General features: G+C 42.3%; 1 protein-coding gene across 2 annotated transcripts in view; it reads left to right on the top strand.

Moving 5' to 3' along the window:
- The window catches only part of KHDRBS2 (KH RNA binding domain containing, signal transduction associated 2), an 852627-nt gene extending 836781 nt beyond the window's left edge, over window positions 1-15846 (top strand). For both annotated transcript variants that reach the window (XM_030198996.1, XM_030198995.1), the window contains one exon: window positions 15749-15846. In XM_030198996.1, the coding sequence (XP_030054856.1) occupies window positions 15749-15846 (98 nt within the window). The remainder of the gene's footprint in view (window positions 1-15748) is intronic.
- Window positions 15847-16288: the final 442 nt, after the last annotated feature.

Raw genomic sequence — 16288 nt, 5'->3', positions numbered from 1 at the left:
TCTCAAGCAGGATTCAGGATTCTCAAACAGGCTTGGCTGGAACAGGATTCAGGATTCTCAAACAGGTCACAGAGCTAGATACAGAGAAACAGTAGGTCTAAACATAAGGGCACAGCCACAGCCGTAACACCTTAATACTAAACTAGGTCCTGCTTGCTTTTCCCTCTCTCTCTTCCTCTTTTTATTTCCCCTTAATACTAAACTAGATCATGCAGTGCCTGCTAGAGGCTATCTGTTGATGCTGTGGTACAAAGTTCAAGTTTTAAAACTAAAGGGAAAAGACTATGGAGATTAGTTGATAAAATTTGCTTTTTTATATTTTTATTCTGCCTATCACTAACCTACAATTCCTCCTTTAAACCCCGATCTTTGAGTTCCCAAAGCACAAAGCAAAATAGTGTTCACTTACCAGAAAAATGTCCTCTTCTCTCAGAACTTCTAGTAGTTTCTGGTGTCTAAACGTAGATATCAGAAATCAAAGGCAAAGGGATTCATGAAACACAGAGGCAAGATGTTTCTGTTTTTAGACAATGGACTTACACTTTTGAAAAGTTTAGGGCCTTTTTACTAAGGTGTATTTAGCACTTATCCCCAAATTCTATATATTGTGCCTTAATTTCCACACAGAAATCAAAGCATATTCTGTAAAAAAGCACATAATTTAATTGGTTAATCAGCACTGTCAATTGGATGTTAACAAGCAATTATCAGCACTAATTGGCATTAATTTCAATTTACATGCACAACTCACTAAGCGTAATGCTCTTAAATTCCAAGTCGCACGACTTGGGGTGTGGTTATAGGTGTGGAATGAGTATTTCTAAAATCTATGCACATTATTATAGAATACACTTGCTCTGCACCTAATGTAGGTGTCAGGATTTATGCCAGGTAAAACATGGCCTAAATAGATGCAACCAAATTTGGTCGCATGGAGAGGCACTTGGCATATTCTATATAATATGTGGAAATTTAAGCCTATTCTTTAAAATTTAGGCATACTTTAAAGAATACACCTAAGCATATTTTTCCACATAGATTTTTCAGGCATTATATATAGAATCTAGCCCATAGTGCTCAAAATTGTGTACACAGATTTGGGTGCATGCGCAATTGTATTGATAACAAGCCAAGTAGTGCCAATAATTGAAACATAGAAGCATGGTGGCAGAAAAGGGCCAAATAGCCCATCCAGCCTGCCTATCCTTAGCATCTACTATTGCTTTCTCTCCCTAAGAGATCCCATGTGCCTGTCCTACACCTACACTTTCTTAAATTCAGACAGTCCTCATCGCCAACTCCTCCATCGAGAGACCATTCCACATATCCACCCACCACCCTTTCCATAAAAAAGTATTTCCTTAGATTATTCCTGAGCCTATAACCTCTTAACTTCATCCTATGCCCTCTCATTCCAGAGTTTTCCTTCATTTGAAAAAGGCTCACCTGTGCCTGAATGCCATGGAGATATTTAAATGTCTCTAGTAAGACCATGCTGTCTCAGTTCCTGCAGTCCATTTAATTCTAAAATCCTCACAATCCTTTGCTTTAGAAGCATGTCCATTAGTTTACTCAGCATTGAGGTCAGACTAATAGACCTGTAATTCTGAACCTCCTCCTTACTTCTGCTCGTATGCAGAGGGACCACATCTGCCCTTCTCTAGTCCTCTGGGACCACTCCAGACTTAAGAAACATTGAAAAGGTCAGCCAGTAGAGCTCCAGAACTTCTCCAAATTCCTTGAGTACCCTCAGATGTATCCCATAAGGCCCCATTGCTTTGTTAAAAGAGAGCTGAAGTGAGATTTGAACCTGTGTCCCTTGATTTGCAGTCTACTGTGCTGACCACTATGCTACTCCTCTGTCAATTATTGGTGTTAATTGGCAACAATTTAAATTTATGATGCATCTTCCTAGGTATTATTCTATAAAGATGTGTGTGTGTAAAGTTTTACGTGAAGATCCAAAAGGGAGGTTTGACCATGGGAGGGGTATGGGTGGGTCGAGTGTTCCTAGAATTTACATGCAATGTTATAGAATATGGCAGATCTGTGCCTAATTTAGGTGCAAGGGTTTCTACCAGGTTTCAGTTAGTGTAAATCCTCATATCCAAAATTGGGAGCTGATCCCGGAGCCAAGCACTATTCTATAAGAGTCACCTTTTGCTTAGAGGATAATTCTATAAAGAAGCACCTAGAATTAAGTGCCTAAAGGGTGCATAATAGAAGCCTATTCTGACAAATTGTTTCTTGGTCAAAAAATACAATTATTCCCTGATATCTCTAGAGAAACGCAAAAGCGTCGAAAACAAAATTTCTTCTAATGAAACCAGGGGTCATACAGCTGGGTGCTACATTTTACTTGAGATATCCATGTAAATGCATAGTGAGATACCAATCGAATAAATATGTTTTCTTCGACCCAGCTCAGTTAACAGTGTTTCTAGCATCAAGGCAAAATAGGGGTGCTTAAAATGTTATTCTCCCTTTAATTGAGAAATTTAACACTGAGTAATGTTACCTGTTAGCTTTTTGTTTGCTCTAATCTTGAAATTCTTGCCTAATATATATTCCATTTCTTTATATCTTGCTCCAAATATGTGGACTTGAGCAAGAAATTTCAAAACCGTTGCTTTAATAATATTGTATTCCTGACTAAACTATATGTGAAATGTATTGCTTTTCAAAACAAGCTTTGCTTGACTATAATTGTAAAAGTTATAAATAAAATAATAATAAAAAAGAAGCCTATTCTATAAAGGAAAATAAGTGCCTAATAAAATAGGACTAATAGATGAGACTTATCCGTGAAGAACAGCTTTTTATACCCATAAGTATAACTGCACCAGAGGTACAATATGTTCTGCTAGCAAATATCACTTTCTTTTGAGCTATGTACCTGTAGGCATTCCTGAGGCTGGAATAGATGGATTGGTATGGGTTTGGCAGTTATGCATGGTGTCATGAGCTGCAGGGACCTGTTCCAGGATCCAGCACAAATACTACTGTTGTTTCCACTGCTCCATGCACACACTTTCACTAAGGGATGTGCTTCAGAAGGATTTATGCCCAAACAATGATAAAACGAAACATAAACCAGTCTCAGGCACTTTAAAATAATCCTGTCTCTTAGTGCCCCTCCCCCTCTTTCAAAGCCTGAAAGGGGAAAGAAGGCACTGAAAACCCCACAGTCTAAAGAAACAAAACTAAAACCTCTGTTTTGCAGACCACAAAATGAAAGTATTCCTTCCAAAGTTCATTCAATCCATTGTCTGCTTCATTTACAAAGTTCTTCTGTCCATACCTACTTGAGTCCTTGGGCATGCTAGTTTAATCTTCCCCTCAGCTTCCTCTTTAGTCTCTGCTTCCTTCTCTTTTGCCTACCATTCTTCTTTGCATGAATTATAAAAGGGAAGTTGAAGAACAAGTTTGGTAGGCCTCCACCCACAACAAATCATATATATCTTGCTAGCCTCTTGCTGGCCTTCTTCTGCTACTGGGTTAAAAACAGATTCACATTTCAACAACCACTTTTCTCATAGTCCATTTGAGTATCTTCCCTCTGAATGTCTGGTCTTTTTCTTTTGGCATAGGATCTATTTCCATTTCACCTAAATTTCCCTTGGGTTGCCTAGGCAGGAGAACAGGAGGACTTACGAGCAATCTCTCTTGGGATACATCATGTATTATTTCTCAGCACAAGCAACGTATAAGTCATGCCCTCCCATTGGTGTGAAACCACACTTCCTTCAGGGAACATCTTATAGTTCTCACCCCTGCCTGTAATGGATTTCTGACATCAGGGACTTGATCCTAGTTCCTTGGTCATAAGAATCTCAGCTCTCAGCTCTTACCTGGTATCTGATAGAAGCTTCTGCTGCTTGGCAAAAGTTCCCTTCCACTTATAACAGTGGTTCTGAAATTCCTTATCTCCTCCTTCTCAGCACCTCAGGTGATGTGCTTGTCTCAATGCATTTATAAAGCATATATACCTATTTTGAACATCATATGCCCAAATGTAAAACTGATGTCATAACAGAAAAAAGTAATGGGCTCCATATGTGAAACTGATCAATAGTATGTACCACTGAGTGCTGGTTGACACACAGTGACACTGAGGGGTCTTTCTTAAAATTATATGAGTTATATAGGTTAGTACTATCTTTTTAAATAGCAAACCAATTGATTTTGAGGTCATTGGCACTTTATTTCACTGTGTTTTTGGTATATTGGATTTATTACCTCTCTGCACAGATATTATAATTAATACAAAAAAGGGCATCAACTGAACTATAATAACTTCAATACAATTTATAGAATGTTGTAAAAAAAAAAGAAAATATTGGTGTGAAGGAGAAAGACATCAAACTGTGGCAACTGTGCCGCTCAAACAGATCATTTGTCTTTCTCCATGTGAAAAGCAAAAATGTAAAAACTGTGCTCAGGTGTAATATAATAATATAAAGAACAGGGCTGGCTTAACCTATGGGACAGGTGAGGCTCTGGCCCAGGACACCAGAGATAAAGGGTGCTAAACGTCTGAGTCTGTGATGTCACTGGGCCTATAGAGTAAGCCAACCTAGAGCTTACCTGGGGCCATTGTGTATATAGGAAAAAGAAAAGCTGGCAACCCCCTTCCTCTTCCTATCTCAGGCCACCTTCCCCCATCTACCTTTAAAAGTAGTGTTCCCCTCCCAAACACAGACAGCACCCCAGTGTCTTCCTTCTGCTGCACCCCAGCCCTCCTTTGACATAACTTCCTGTTTCCACAGGGGCCAATGTAGATAGCATTAGGTGAAATGCTGTCGGTATTTGGGGGTAGGACTGTCTTTAAAGGTAGGCCTGGGGAGAATGGCCTGAGGGACGGGTGCCAATGGGGGATGCACCAATTGGAGAGCACCAAATTAAAATTTGGCTCAGGGCACCATGATCCCTTGAGCCAGTCCTGATAAAGAGTAAAAATATATTATCAAATACAACTAATCTAGCTAAAAAACCAAGCATGATATTCAAAAGACTAAAAATACTTAATCCAATACTTCAAACAAAAATTTGAAAAAGCTTACAAAAATATTACCCCCCCCCCCCCCCCCAAAAAAAAAAAAAAAAATCAAAGGAAAAACCATATGCTCAGAATATTAAGCAGACCCAAACTACCAAAGTCAGCCAACTACATCCAATCACCACATATGGGGAAAAAGAAAACCCTTACATTAATCTTAACTCATATATCCTTGTGTTAAAAAATGATACAATCAAAAAATGCCAAATCACTACAGTATAGTGCATACCAAAACAGAAGTAAAAGAAAGAAACAACGTATCTTAATAATTATAGAAGGGACAAAGAAGTATCCTAATTGTTAGATCAGTGGGCTGGGAACCAGAAGGTCCAGGTTAAAATCCCATGGCAGCTCCTTGTAGCCTTGAACAAGTCACCTCAATCCTCCATTGCCTAAGAACAGCCAGTTAACCTCATCCCAATTAGGACCTGCCATTTAAACCATCCTACTTGTGGCAGTCCCATGAGCCATTCACAGCTTATTGCATGTGTGTAGCAAGGACAAGAGAAAGAATAATGATAAGAAACTACCAAATCATTCAGATTCCTTATTTTCTCCAGCTGGAAGTCCTCCTCAACATATAGTGTAACTGTCTGGAAGTACTCTTCAGTTATATAGGAGCCAACCTTTCAGAATTATTGGGGGTGCTAAGTCCAATGGAAATAACCCCTCCCTGGACAGATATAAGTAAGTCCCTCGATATTGGGGGTGCTCAAGCACCCACAGAGCCAGCTCCTATGCTTTCAGTATATACTGTATGTATGTATTTCTCCAACTAGAAATTTTTTCCAGAATTAATGTTCTCCTATATGACCCGTGTTTCACCATTGAATAGATTTCCTCAAAGATTATACAAACTGCATATATGTCCACTCATATCAAATTCAACAGCAAAGAATTCCTACAAAAAATAAGCATATCTCACAATTGCATTGGAAAAGATTATATCTTACCAGTTTCAAACAAACATAGGGGCCCTTTTACTAAAGGGTGTTAAGCCCTAACGCACGGTTAGTGAAGGAAAATCTTGCCTCACCAATCTATTACATTTTTTTGAAGGGGTGAACAAACATGTGGATGAAGGTGAGCTGGTTGATATTGTGTATCTGGATTTTCAGAAAGCATTTGACAAAGTACCTCATGAAAGACTCCAGAGGACATTAGAGAGTCATGGGATAGGAGGTAGTGTCCTATTGTGGATTAAAAACTGGTTAAAAGATGGAAAACAGAGAGTAGGGTTAAATGGTCAGTATTCTCAATGGAGAACGGTAATTAGTGGGGTTCCCCAGGGGTCTGTGCTGGAACTGCTGCTTTTTAACATATTTATAAATGACCTAGAGATGGGGGTAACTAGTGAGGTAATTAAATTTGCTGACAATACAAAGTTATTCAAAGTCGTTAAATCGCGAGAGGATTGTGAAAAATTACAAGAGGACTTTAGGAGACTGGGAGACTGGGTGTCTAAATGGCAGATGACGTTTACTGCGAGGTAGTGCAATGTGATGCATGTGGGAAAGAGGAACTGAATTATAGCTATGTAATTTAAGGTTTCACGTTAGGAGTCACCAACCATGAAAGGGAGCTAGGTGTCATCGTTGATGATACGTTGAAACCTTCTGCTCCTTCAGTGTCCTACAGCAGCTAAGAAAGCAAATAGAATGTTAGGTATTATTAGGAAAGGAATGGAAATAAAAAATGAGGACATTATAATGCCTTTATATCGCTCCATGGTACAACTGCACCTCAAATATTGTGTTCAATTCTGGTCGCTGCATCTCAAAAAAGGTATAGTGGAATTAGAAAAGGTGCAGAGAAGGGCGACGAAAATGATAAAGGGGATGGGACAACTTCCCTATGAGGAAAAGCTATAATGGCTGGGGCTCTTTAGCTTGGAGAAAAGATGGCTAAGGGGAGATATGATAGAGGTCTATCAAATAATGAGTGGAGTGGAACAGATAGATGTGAAGCGTCTGTTTATGCTTTCCAAAAATACTAGGACTAGGGGGCATGCGATGAAGCTACAAAGTAGTAAATTTAAAATGAATCAGAGAAAATGTTTCTTCACTCACAGCCAGATGCACTAAACTTTAACGAGCCAATAACAAGCCATTAACGAACAAGTAGTAAACTGTGGCATGCATCAAACAGTTTTTTTCTGATGGCGGTAGCAGGTAATGAAAACGGAATACAAACGAGTAACTACCATTGTAATGTGGACGATTCGGGATGCACTAACCATACCGACGATTGCACCGACTCATTTACCGTGATATATTTAACATGTGGTCAGAGCTGTCGGTAAGGCCGGAGCTGTCATACAGACACGTCATAACATGTCCTTGTGGGCGTCCTTGCCCCCCCCCCCCGCCCGAGGTTGCCAGTGCTCCCCCCTGCATTAAAAAAATTGTGATTTTAGGCAGCCCCGGCCCCCCTCCCTCCCTTCCTTCCTCTCTCTCTCTTTCTCTCTTTCTAAACAGCTCCCGCGATCCTCCGCCCCGTGCCCCGCCCCCTCCGCCCCCCCTGAGGTCATCGCCGCCGCTCCCCCCTCCACCAGGCCCCCTCCGTCTTACCGGACCCTCGCAGTGCCTCTCACCTCTGTGTGAAGGCGCTGCGACGGCAAGAACAGCTGATCCTCTTCCTGTACACATTAATTGATTTGATTTGCTTACTTTATTTTTTTGTCTATTAGATTGTAAGCTCTTTGAGAAGGGACTGTCTTTCTTCAATGTTTGTGCAGCGCTGCGTACACCTTGTAGCGCTATAGAAATGCTAAATAGTAGTAGTAGTAGTAGTCCCTCCTTTTGTCCAGGGCCCGCCCTCGTCTGATGTAAGTAACGAGGGCGGGCATCTGATATTAGTGTTCCACTGTTTAGGACATTCATCATTGACGTATGGACATAGACAAACGTACCTTCTATGCAAAATGACTACCACACAGATAAGTGTGACTTTTTCATATTTATCAGGTTGTGCATTTTTTGAATTGAGCACAGACATTTAAGGTTCAGTTACTGGACCATTTTCATCTGTGGTAGTCAGGGAGGGTCTGGTGCAATGACGACTGGTAAAAGTGTCTTTGAATACTATAGAAAGTGTGATCTTTCAATATGAGTCACTAATATTGCACTATTCAATCTGAGCTATCACCCTGCCTATCTATTAAAAACCTTGACAGCCAACTAGAATTTCTACAGAGTGTGCCCTCCCCAGCATTATCCAGCAGCATTACTAGTACTGCTTAGCAGCCGATGTTAGTTGTAGCAATCTGAAGCCTCTCGTTGCACAATCTTTTGTGTACAGCAAGTGGGGGTAGGGACAGTCATGTAAGTGATGCTCACTATTGTAAAATCATGGAGGTTCTCTAGGGTGTTAAGAGGGCCATTCCTCTTTTAAGGCTTGCATTATGTTGTCCTTCTCACTTCTTTAGAGCCCTCCATTCTTGAGATGATGTTTTAGCTGAAGTGTGTAAAAGTTGGTTTAACGGCTTTCTGTGGTCTGACCATAGCCACGTCAAAGAAGGGCTTTAATCTAATGAGATATCTGCTGTTCTTTCAATATATGATCTGTATGGAGCTTTTGTGCTGTTGCTATCAAAAGTTCAGTGCACCTACAGTTTGTCTGTAAGCATCAAGTCTCACAAGAATCCTGTTGAGCTTCCATTCACTGTTTTTGTTAGATGTTTAACCAAGTTACGTTGTGTAAATGAAAAACAAAATGCGTATATTTCATGATCAAACAAAATGGATTCCTTGTTCCCAGAAACATAGCCTGCAGTCCATTTTGGGGGGAACCCAGGATTGGACTGAGGGGGCAATGCATTTCCTCTCTGCCCCTCCCCCCAAGTTAAAATTCTTACGTTTGCTGCAGGAATGCCCAAGCCCTACTAGCCAAAGAGATCTGCTGCTTGAATTCCCCAGTGTTACCTCAGCAGTGAGGAAGTTAACAGGGTGCTTTCCAGCTGCCGACGCCAGTGCTCCTCAAACGTGTTCAGTTCACGCATGAATTGAGCATGCACGAGCAGCATGTCACTGACTTCCTTGCTGATGTGGATATCCCAGTGTCTAGTAACAAACCTGTTTCAAACCTGTTCTATTCATGCCAGTGCCAGTGCTAAATTTTCCTGTAATATTTCTACATTAGTAATTAATTCATTAATAAGCCAATGCAACATTAACAAAGGACAAACATGAGCCTGGGCAGACTATAATGGCCATATTGTCCTTATCCACTGTCATAGTTTATATATCACAGTTCAAATATTGTTTAAACTAAGTAGATCTGAAGGTAATCCAATCAGTGATGCATAAAGGAGTCCCCAGGAACCCTTTCTTAAATTGTTTTATGATAATATGCAGTATCTCACTTCATATGCAGAGCCAGCAAGACATTCTTGCTACATAGAATTGTAAGTTATGAACGCCCCTTACCACAACAAAAGGGTCAATATTCAGCCAGTTGTGGTCTGCATTTCTTTAAATTCTGACTCCCTCAGGCTTAATAAGACCTGTATATTGAGCACCAGGCCATATACAGGCATCAACACTGAACATCTGGCTTACTGGCAGCATCTGGAAGATATGCAGGTATGGCTGATATTCAGTGATGTTCCTGCATAGGTAAATGGGCTAAGTTAAGATCTGTCTTTTGTGCAGTCCTATATGCACAGTTTCTGTGCCTGAGTAACTCCTGACTCTATCCCAACTCACCCCAGGTCCATCCTATCACTAACCAATGGGTGTTGTGTGATCAGGGCTGAGTTAGTATTCAGCAGCACTGTTCAGTTAAGTGATACTGAATATCGGCTCCCAGAGCTGTTTAAGAACATAATAGCAATACTTGGTCAGACCAGTGGTCCACCTAGCCCAGTATCCTGCTTCCAATAGTGGTCAATCCAGGTCACAAGTACCTGGAGAAACCCAAATAGTAGCAACATTCCATGCTACCAATCCCAGGGCAAGCACTGGCTTTCCCATGCCTGTCTCAATAGCAGACTATGGACTTTTCCTCCAGGAACTTGTCCAAACCTTTCTTAAACCCAGGTGTACTAACTGCTGTTTACCATACTCTCCAGCAATGAGTTCCTCCTGTAGTTTCCAACCTCTCCACTTTCCGCAGTCTCACTGCTTCTCATCCTTTGAAGCCCATTCCATCCGGCTATTCCACCCATTACCACTCAGAGTGGCAGTCATTTACCGCCCTCCTGATAAATCCTTCCCTTCCTTCCTTACCGACTTCGATGCTTGGCTCTCTGTCTTTCTTGACCCCTCATCTCCGTCCCTCATTCTCGGAGACTTTAACGTACATGCTGATGACCAATTCAACCCCCATGCTTCTAAGTTCCTCACCCTAACATCCTCCTTCAACCTCCAGCTGTGCTCCACCACCCCTACTCACCGTGACGGCCATTGTCTTGACCTCGTCCTCTCCTCCTCCGGCTCACCCTCCAATTTCCACGTCTCAGCTCTTCCTCTCTCTGACCATCATCTGATCACATTCACACTTCTTCACCCCCCCCCTTCACCCCGTCCAACTTTAACCACCACCTCCAGGAACCTCCAGGCTATTGACCCCTCCACCTTATCATCTACTATCTCTAATCTCCTCCCCTCCATCAAGTCCTCCGCAACTGTCGACAAAGCGGTCTCCACTTACAATACTGCTCTCTCCTCTGCATTGGATACCCTCGCACCTTCAATCTCCCGTCCCACAAAACGCACCAATCCCCAGCCCTGGCTGACTCCTTGCATCCGTCACCTTCGCTCCTGCACCCGATCCGCTGAGCGCCTCTGGAGGAAATCTCGTACCCTTCCAGACTTCCTCCACTACAAATTCATGCTATCCTCCCTCCACTCCTCCCTATTCCGTGCAAAACAGGACTATTACACCCAATTGACCAATTCTCTCAGCTCCAACCCTCGTCGTCTCTTCACCACCCTTAACTCCCTCCTAAAAGTGCCCCCCGCTCCTACTCCCCCCACTCTCTCTCCTCAATCACTGGCCGACTACTTCCGCGACAAAGTGCAAAAAATCAACCTTGAGTTCACGACCAAGCCACCACCTCCTCTTCACCCTCTAACCCTCTCCCCCATCCAACCTACCCAGGTCTCTTTCTCCTCCTTCCCTGAGATCACTGAGGATGAAACTTCCCGCCTTCTTTCCTCCTCGAAATGCACCACCTGTTCCTCTGATCCCATCCCCACCAACCTACTCAACACCATCTCCCATACCGTCACCCCCGCCATCTGTCGCATCCTCAACCTCTCTCTCTCCACTGCAACTGTCCCCGACACCTTCAAGCACGCCGTTGTCACACCTCTCCTCAAAAAACCTTCACTTGACCCTACCTCCCCCTCCAACAACCGCCCCATTTCTCTTTTACCCTTCCTTTCCAAAATACTTGAGCGCGCGCCATCCTCGATCCACTTCAATCCGGTTTTCGCCCTCTGCACTCGACTGAAATGGCACTCTCTAAAGTTTGCAATGACCTGCTCCTGGCCAAATCCAGAGGTCACTACTCCATCCTCATCCTCCTCGATCTTTCCGCCGCGTTTGACACTGTCAATCATGACTTACTTCTTGCCACGCTGTCCTCTTTTGGGTTCCAAGGCCCTGTCCTCTCATGGTTCTCCTCCTATCTCTCCCACCGCACCTTCAGGGTACACTCCCATGGATCTTCCTCCACTCCCATCCCACTATCTGTTGGAGTTCCCCAGGGTTCTGTCCTTGGACCCCTTCTCTTCTCAATCTACATCTCTTCACTGGGCTCGCTGATCTCGTCTCATGGTTTTCAGTATTATCTTTATGCTGATGACACCCAGCTATACCTCTCCACACCTGACATCACTGCGGAGACTCAGGCCAAGGTATCGGCCTGTTTATCCGACATTGCGGCATGGATGTCCAACCGCCACCTGAAGCTGAACATGTCCAAGACCGAGCTCCTTGTCTTTCCTCCTAAACCCACTTCTCCTCTTCCTCCACTCTCTTTCTCTGTTGATAACACCCTCATCCTCCCCGTCCCATCTGCCCGCAACCTCGGAGTCACCTTCGACTCCTCCCTCTCCTTCTCTGCGCATATCCAACAGACTGCCAAGACCTGTCGCTTCTTCCTCCTCAATATCAGCAAAATTCGCCCTTTCCTCTCTGAGCATACCACCAGAACTCTCGTCCACGCTCTCATTACCTCTCGCCTCGATTACTGCAACTTACTCTTCACCGGCCTCCCACTCTGCCATCTATCCCCCCTTCAATCCATTCAGAACGCTGCTGCACGTCTTATATTCCGCCAAAACCGTTATACTCACACCACCCCTCTCCTCAAATCACTTCATTGGCTTCCGATCAGATATCGCATACAATTCAAGCTCCTCCTCCTTACCTACAAATGCACTCAGGCTGCGGCTCCTCACTACCTCTCCACCCTCATCTCCCACTATGTTCCCGCCCGCAACCTCCGCTCACAGGACAAAGCCCTTCTCTCAGTACCTTTCTCCACTACTGCCAACTCCAGGCTCCGCTCATTCTGCCTTGCCTCACCCTATGCCTGGAATAATCTTCCTTTACCCATACGCCAGGCCCCCTCCCTACCCATCTTCAAATCTCTGCTTAAAACTCACCTCTTCAATGCTGCCTTCGGCGCCTAACCGCTCGAGAAATATAAAATACCCCAATCTATCCACCCTATCAGATTAACTGTTCACTCGTCCTCTAGATTGTTCACTTGTCCTTAGTTTGTTCTCTTGTCGTTTAGATTGTAAGCTCTTTGAGCAGGGACTGTCCTTCTATGTTTGAATTGTACAGCGCTGCGTAACCCTAGTAGCGCTTTAGAAATGATTGTTGTTGTTGTTGTTGTTGTTGTTAAATATTTCCTCGTGTTCATTTTAAAAGTATGTCCATGTAACTTCCTTGAGTGTCTCTTTAGTCTCTGTACTTTAAAGAATGGTGCTTAGCAGGAAGGAATCTCTCCTGTCCATTTATACCATGATAAATATCAACTCCAAAACTGACAGCACATCACTGAACACGATGGAAGTAACTTTTTAAACTCTAGGTGCTGGTGAGACATGTCAAAAAAGCCAGTAGCACATGTACTCTGCCAACTGTGCACAACAGGTGTTTTTATAAAAAATGCTGTTTACATGGCAGGTTTTCTAAATAAGGAAAGGAGGTATGTACTGGATATGTTCTGGACATTCCTATCAAATGTACATATGAATGTACTCCTACAGGAGGCAAGTCTATAAATTGGCACAGTTGCATTCCGCTTACGCACTTCACTACCGAGAATAATTGGTTAAGCGCCATTCTATAAAGGACCATGTAACTAGTTTGCAGCATAGGTGCTAGAGGGCATGCCAATGGGCATAACATGGGTGGAAGCACCAAATCATACACATACCTGGCAGGCGTATCTGATGGTGTATTATAATTTTGGTGTGCGAATGGTAGCTTCCGCTATTATTCTTAGATCCTGTTATAGAATTTGATCTCACTATACTGTATGCCAGTGGGGCACCAAAATTGGAATGCAACATTTTAGAATCAACCTCATCAACTGTAATTTTTAAATGATACATATATACAGTTCAGCACTTTTACCTGCTGGCATTTGTTCAAAATCACTTAAAATCATTAGCTTGCCTGGGACTTAGAAGAACACATTTATTTATTTAGTTAAACATTTTATATATGCCAAGTTTCTTTAAAATTTAATTGATCATAATGCTGATAGAATTTAAGAAAAAAAAACAATAAAAATTTCCATAGTCCTAAAAGCCCACCAACAAATTAGTTCTTTTATAGCTATACAAAATTTTCAATGCCTATACATCTCCTGTTTTGTGATACAGCCTCACATTAAACCCACCCATAAAATAATCGCATCAGGTTCTATCTTAATAGCAGCCTGTATAAACAATCTAATTACTACACCTGCCCTTTAATGTCAGCCTATAAAAATGATAACCTGCATGGGTAACCAAGTCTTCCAAATCTAGTAGAAACGCAAAAAAGGAGCTGTCTGTCTGCATTTCTTCTGGCAAGTGATTTCATTGTCTAGCAACTCTAAAACTTAACTATTGATCAGCCCATTTTTTGGCTCCTAATTGTTTAACAGATGGCTGTTCTAAAACCCAAAAGTCCTGTGATCTAAGAGAATGAATAGGTGAAAACAATTTATTTCCTCAAATGTGATTATCCATACTCTCCAAAAAGAATAAAAACTTAAATGATGTTTCACTTTTACATAGTGAGTTTTCAGGTTCAGCTACAGAGTTCAGAAGTTAGGAGCCCTTTCACTAAAGTGAATTAAGCTCTTAACTTGTGATTAACATTAGAAACAAGCTACCATATAACCACATTAACAGGTTGTGTGGTAATTTGCCTGTTAGCCTGCGTTAAATTGTCCTTTACTGTATTTTCTAGAATTCTTCTGTTGGGGGCATGGCATTAGTGGAGAGTTGGCATAGAATCATTAACCAGTTAATATATTACACTTACTGTGTACTAACTGGCTAATCCTGCAGATGCAGACTGACCATACGAGCAACTGGGCAGTGCCCAAGGGCCCAGAGGCTCTCCCCCCCACCCCCACCACCACCACCACACACTACAGCCCCCAAGCCTCAGTGGGCTCTTCCCGGTCCCACCTTGGAGAACCCTGGTGGTATAGTGGCCTCTGTAGGTGTAGGAAAGAACAACACTTTTTCCTGCCTGCTGCCGCTATTCTGTCCTGGTGCCTCTTTATTTTAAAAATGGCTGCCGTGACTCCCTGCGGCAGTCTTGCAAGACTGTTGACACCCCTGAGAATACTGTTGGAAGTTTGAAAACATGGAAGCACCGGGCAAAATAGCGGTAGTGGGCAGGAAGGAGTGGGGTTCTTTCCTGCCCTCAAAAAAGACACTTTACCACCAGGGCCCTTCAATGTAGGACCAGGAAGAGCCCACTGAGGCTTGGAGGACTGTAGTGTGCAGGAGGGGGTGACAGCTGTGGCGGTAGGGAGTTGTAGTGTGTGGGGGGGCAGCAGGCAGTATTGTGGTGGGGTGGCAGTGGCAATGTGGCAGTAGGAGGTAGTGGCAGCACAGCATTGGGGGGGGGGGGGACAGCGGGCAGCAGCCAGGGGAGGCCCAATGACCTTTACTTCCTGGGGGCCCAGGTCACTGTCAGTCTGCCACTGTAACCCAGAGTTAATGCAGGAGCACTTGTTTCTCCTAAATAGGTGATGGTAAGTGGTCTTGTGTTAACTCTCAGCAGGTTCCAAGTACTCATGAGAACATTAATGCACAACATATAATAACAAATACTGGGATCACCCCTTCTTGATGTGACATTAGTTTTGTGCTTTCCGCATGATAAAATCTTGCATTAAAATGCATTAAGCCCAAAACTTACTGTACTTTAGGAAAAGGGCTCCTTAATCTATAACAGTGAAGTTAAAAATGCAAGAAATTTGAACGTTCATTTAATTGAGGTTAATACCTTAATTAGATGTTTAAAATTTTTTGTAATTGATATTTGTATTTCTGCACTTCCACTCAAGGGACAATATTTAATAAAACATATACATTAAGCAACCCTAGCTTGATTACAGCTTATGCATAATTATTCATGAATCAACAATTGCTATCATTTTTTATATTATTTTAATGTTATCTTTTAGCTAAAAAACAAAATCCTTGTTTTGATTTTTAGGACAAGAAGACTGGGCTACAGCCCGTCCCAATTTAAAAGCACCACATCCAAGGCCATCCAGAGGGGGTTACAGAGAACATCCTTATGGTAGATATTAAAGGTCCTCCTCAGCTGTGATTTCATCTCAAAGACAATTAGTAGCCTGTGATCATCACTTAAACAGCACCAAGACAAGTAATAGTCCTTTTTTTTTCTATCCTAGGGATTACTGCTTAATGGTTGCCCTATGTAATACTTGTATTTCCAATAGCATTGACGTAACATTGACATTCATATTCTTTTATAGCATGGACTTAAATCTGACAAACACAGTCTCTCAACCATGCAACAAGACAATGTTCTCTTGGTTGTTATTCATTGTTGTGTGTAAATTTTCTAAAACAAAGCATGAAGCTGTTACAGATATGATCTCTCTACATACAGCTAAGCCTGAGTATTTGTTTAGGTTTGGGAAAGAAACTGTAATGACTTTTTCAGAAGATAATTAAGGTGTAGATAAGATGTTTTAAACTGTCTTTTTTAACATATGTTAGACTAAGA

Source organism: Microcaecilia unicolor, chromosome 3 (assembly GCF_901765095.1).
Source record: "Microcaecilia unicolor chromosome 3, aMicUni1.1, whole genome shotgun sequence".
NCBI classification, from domain to species: Eukaryota; Metazoa; Chordata; class Amphibia; order Gymnophiona; family Siphonopidae; genus Microcaecilia; species Microcaecilia unicolor.
Note: the sequence above shows the minus strand (reverse complement) of the source record. Positions and strands in the feature narration are given on the sequence as shown.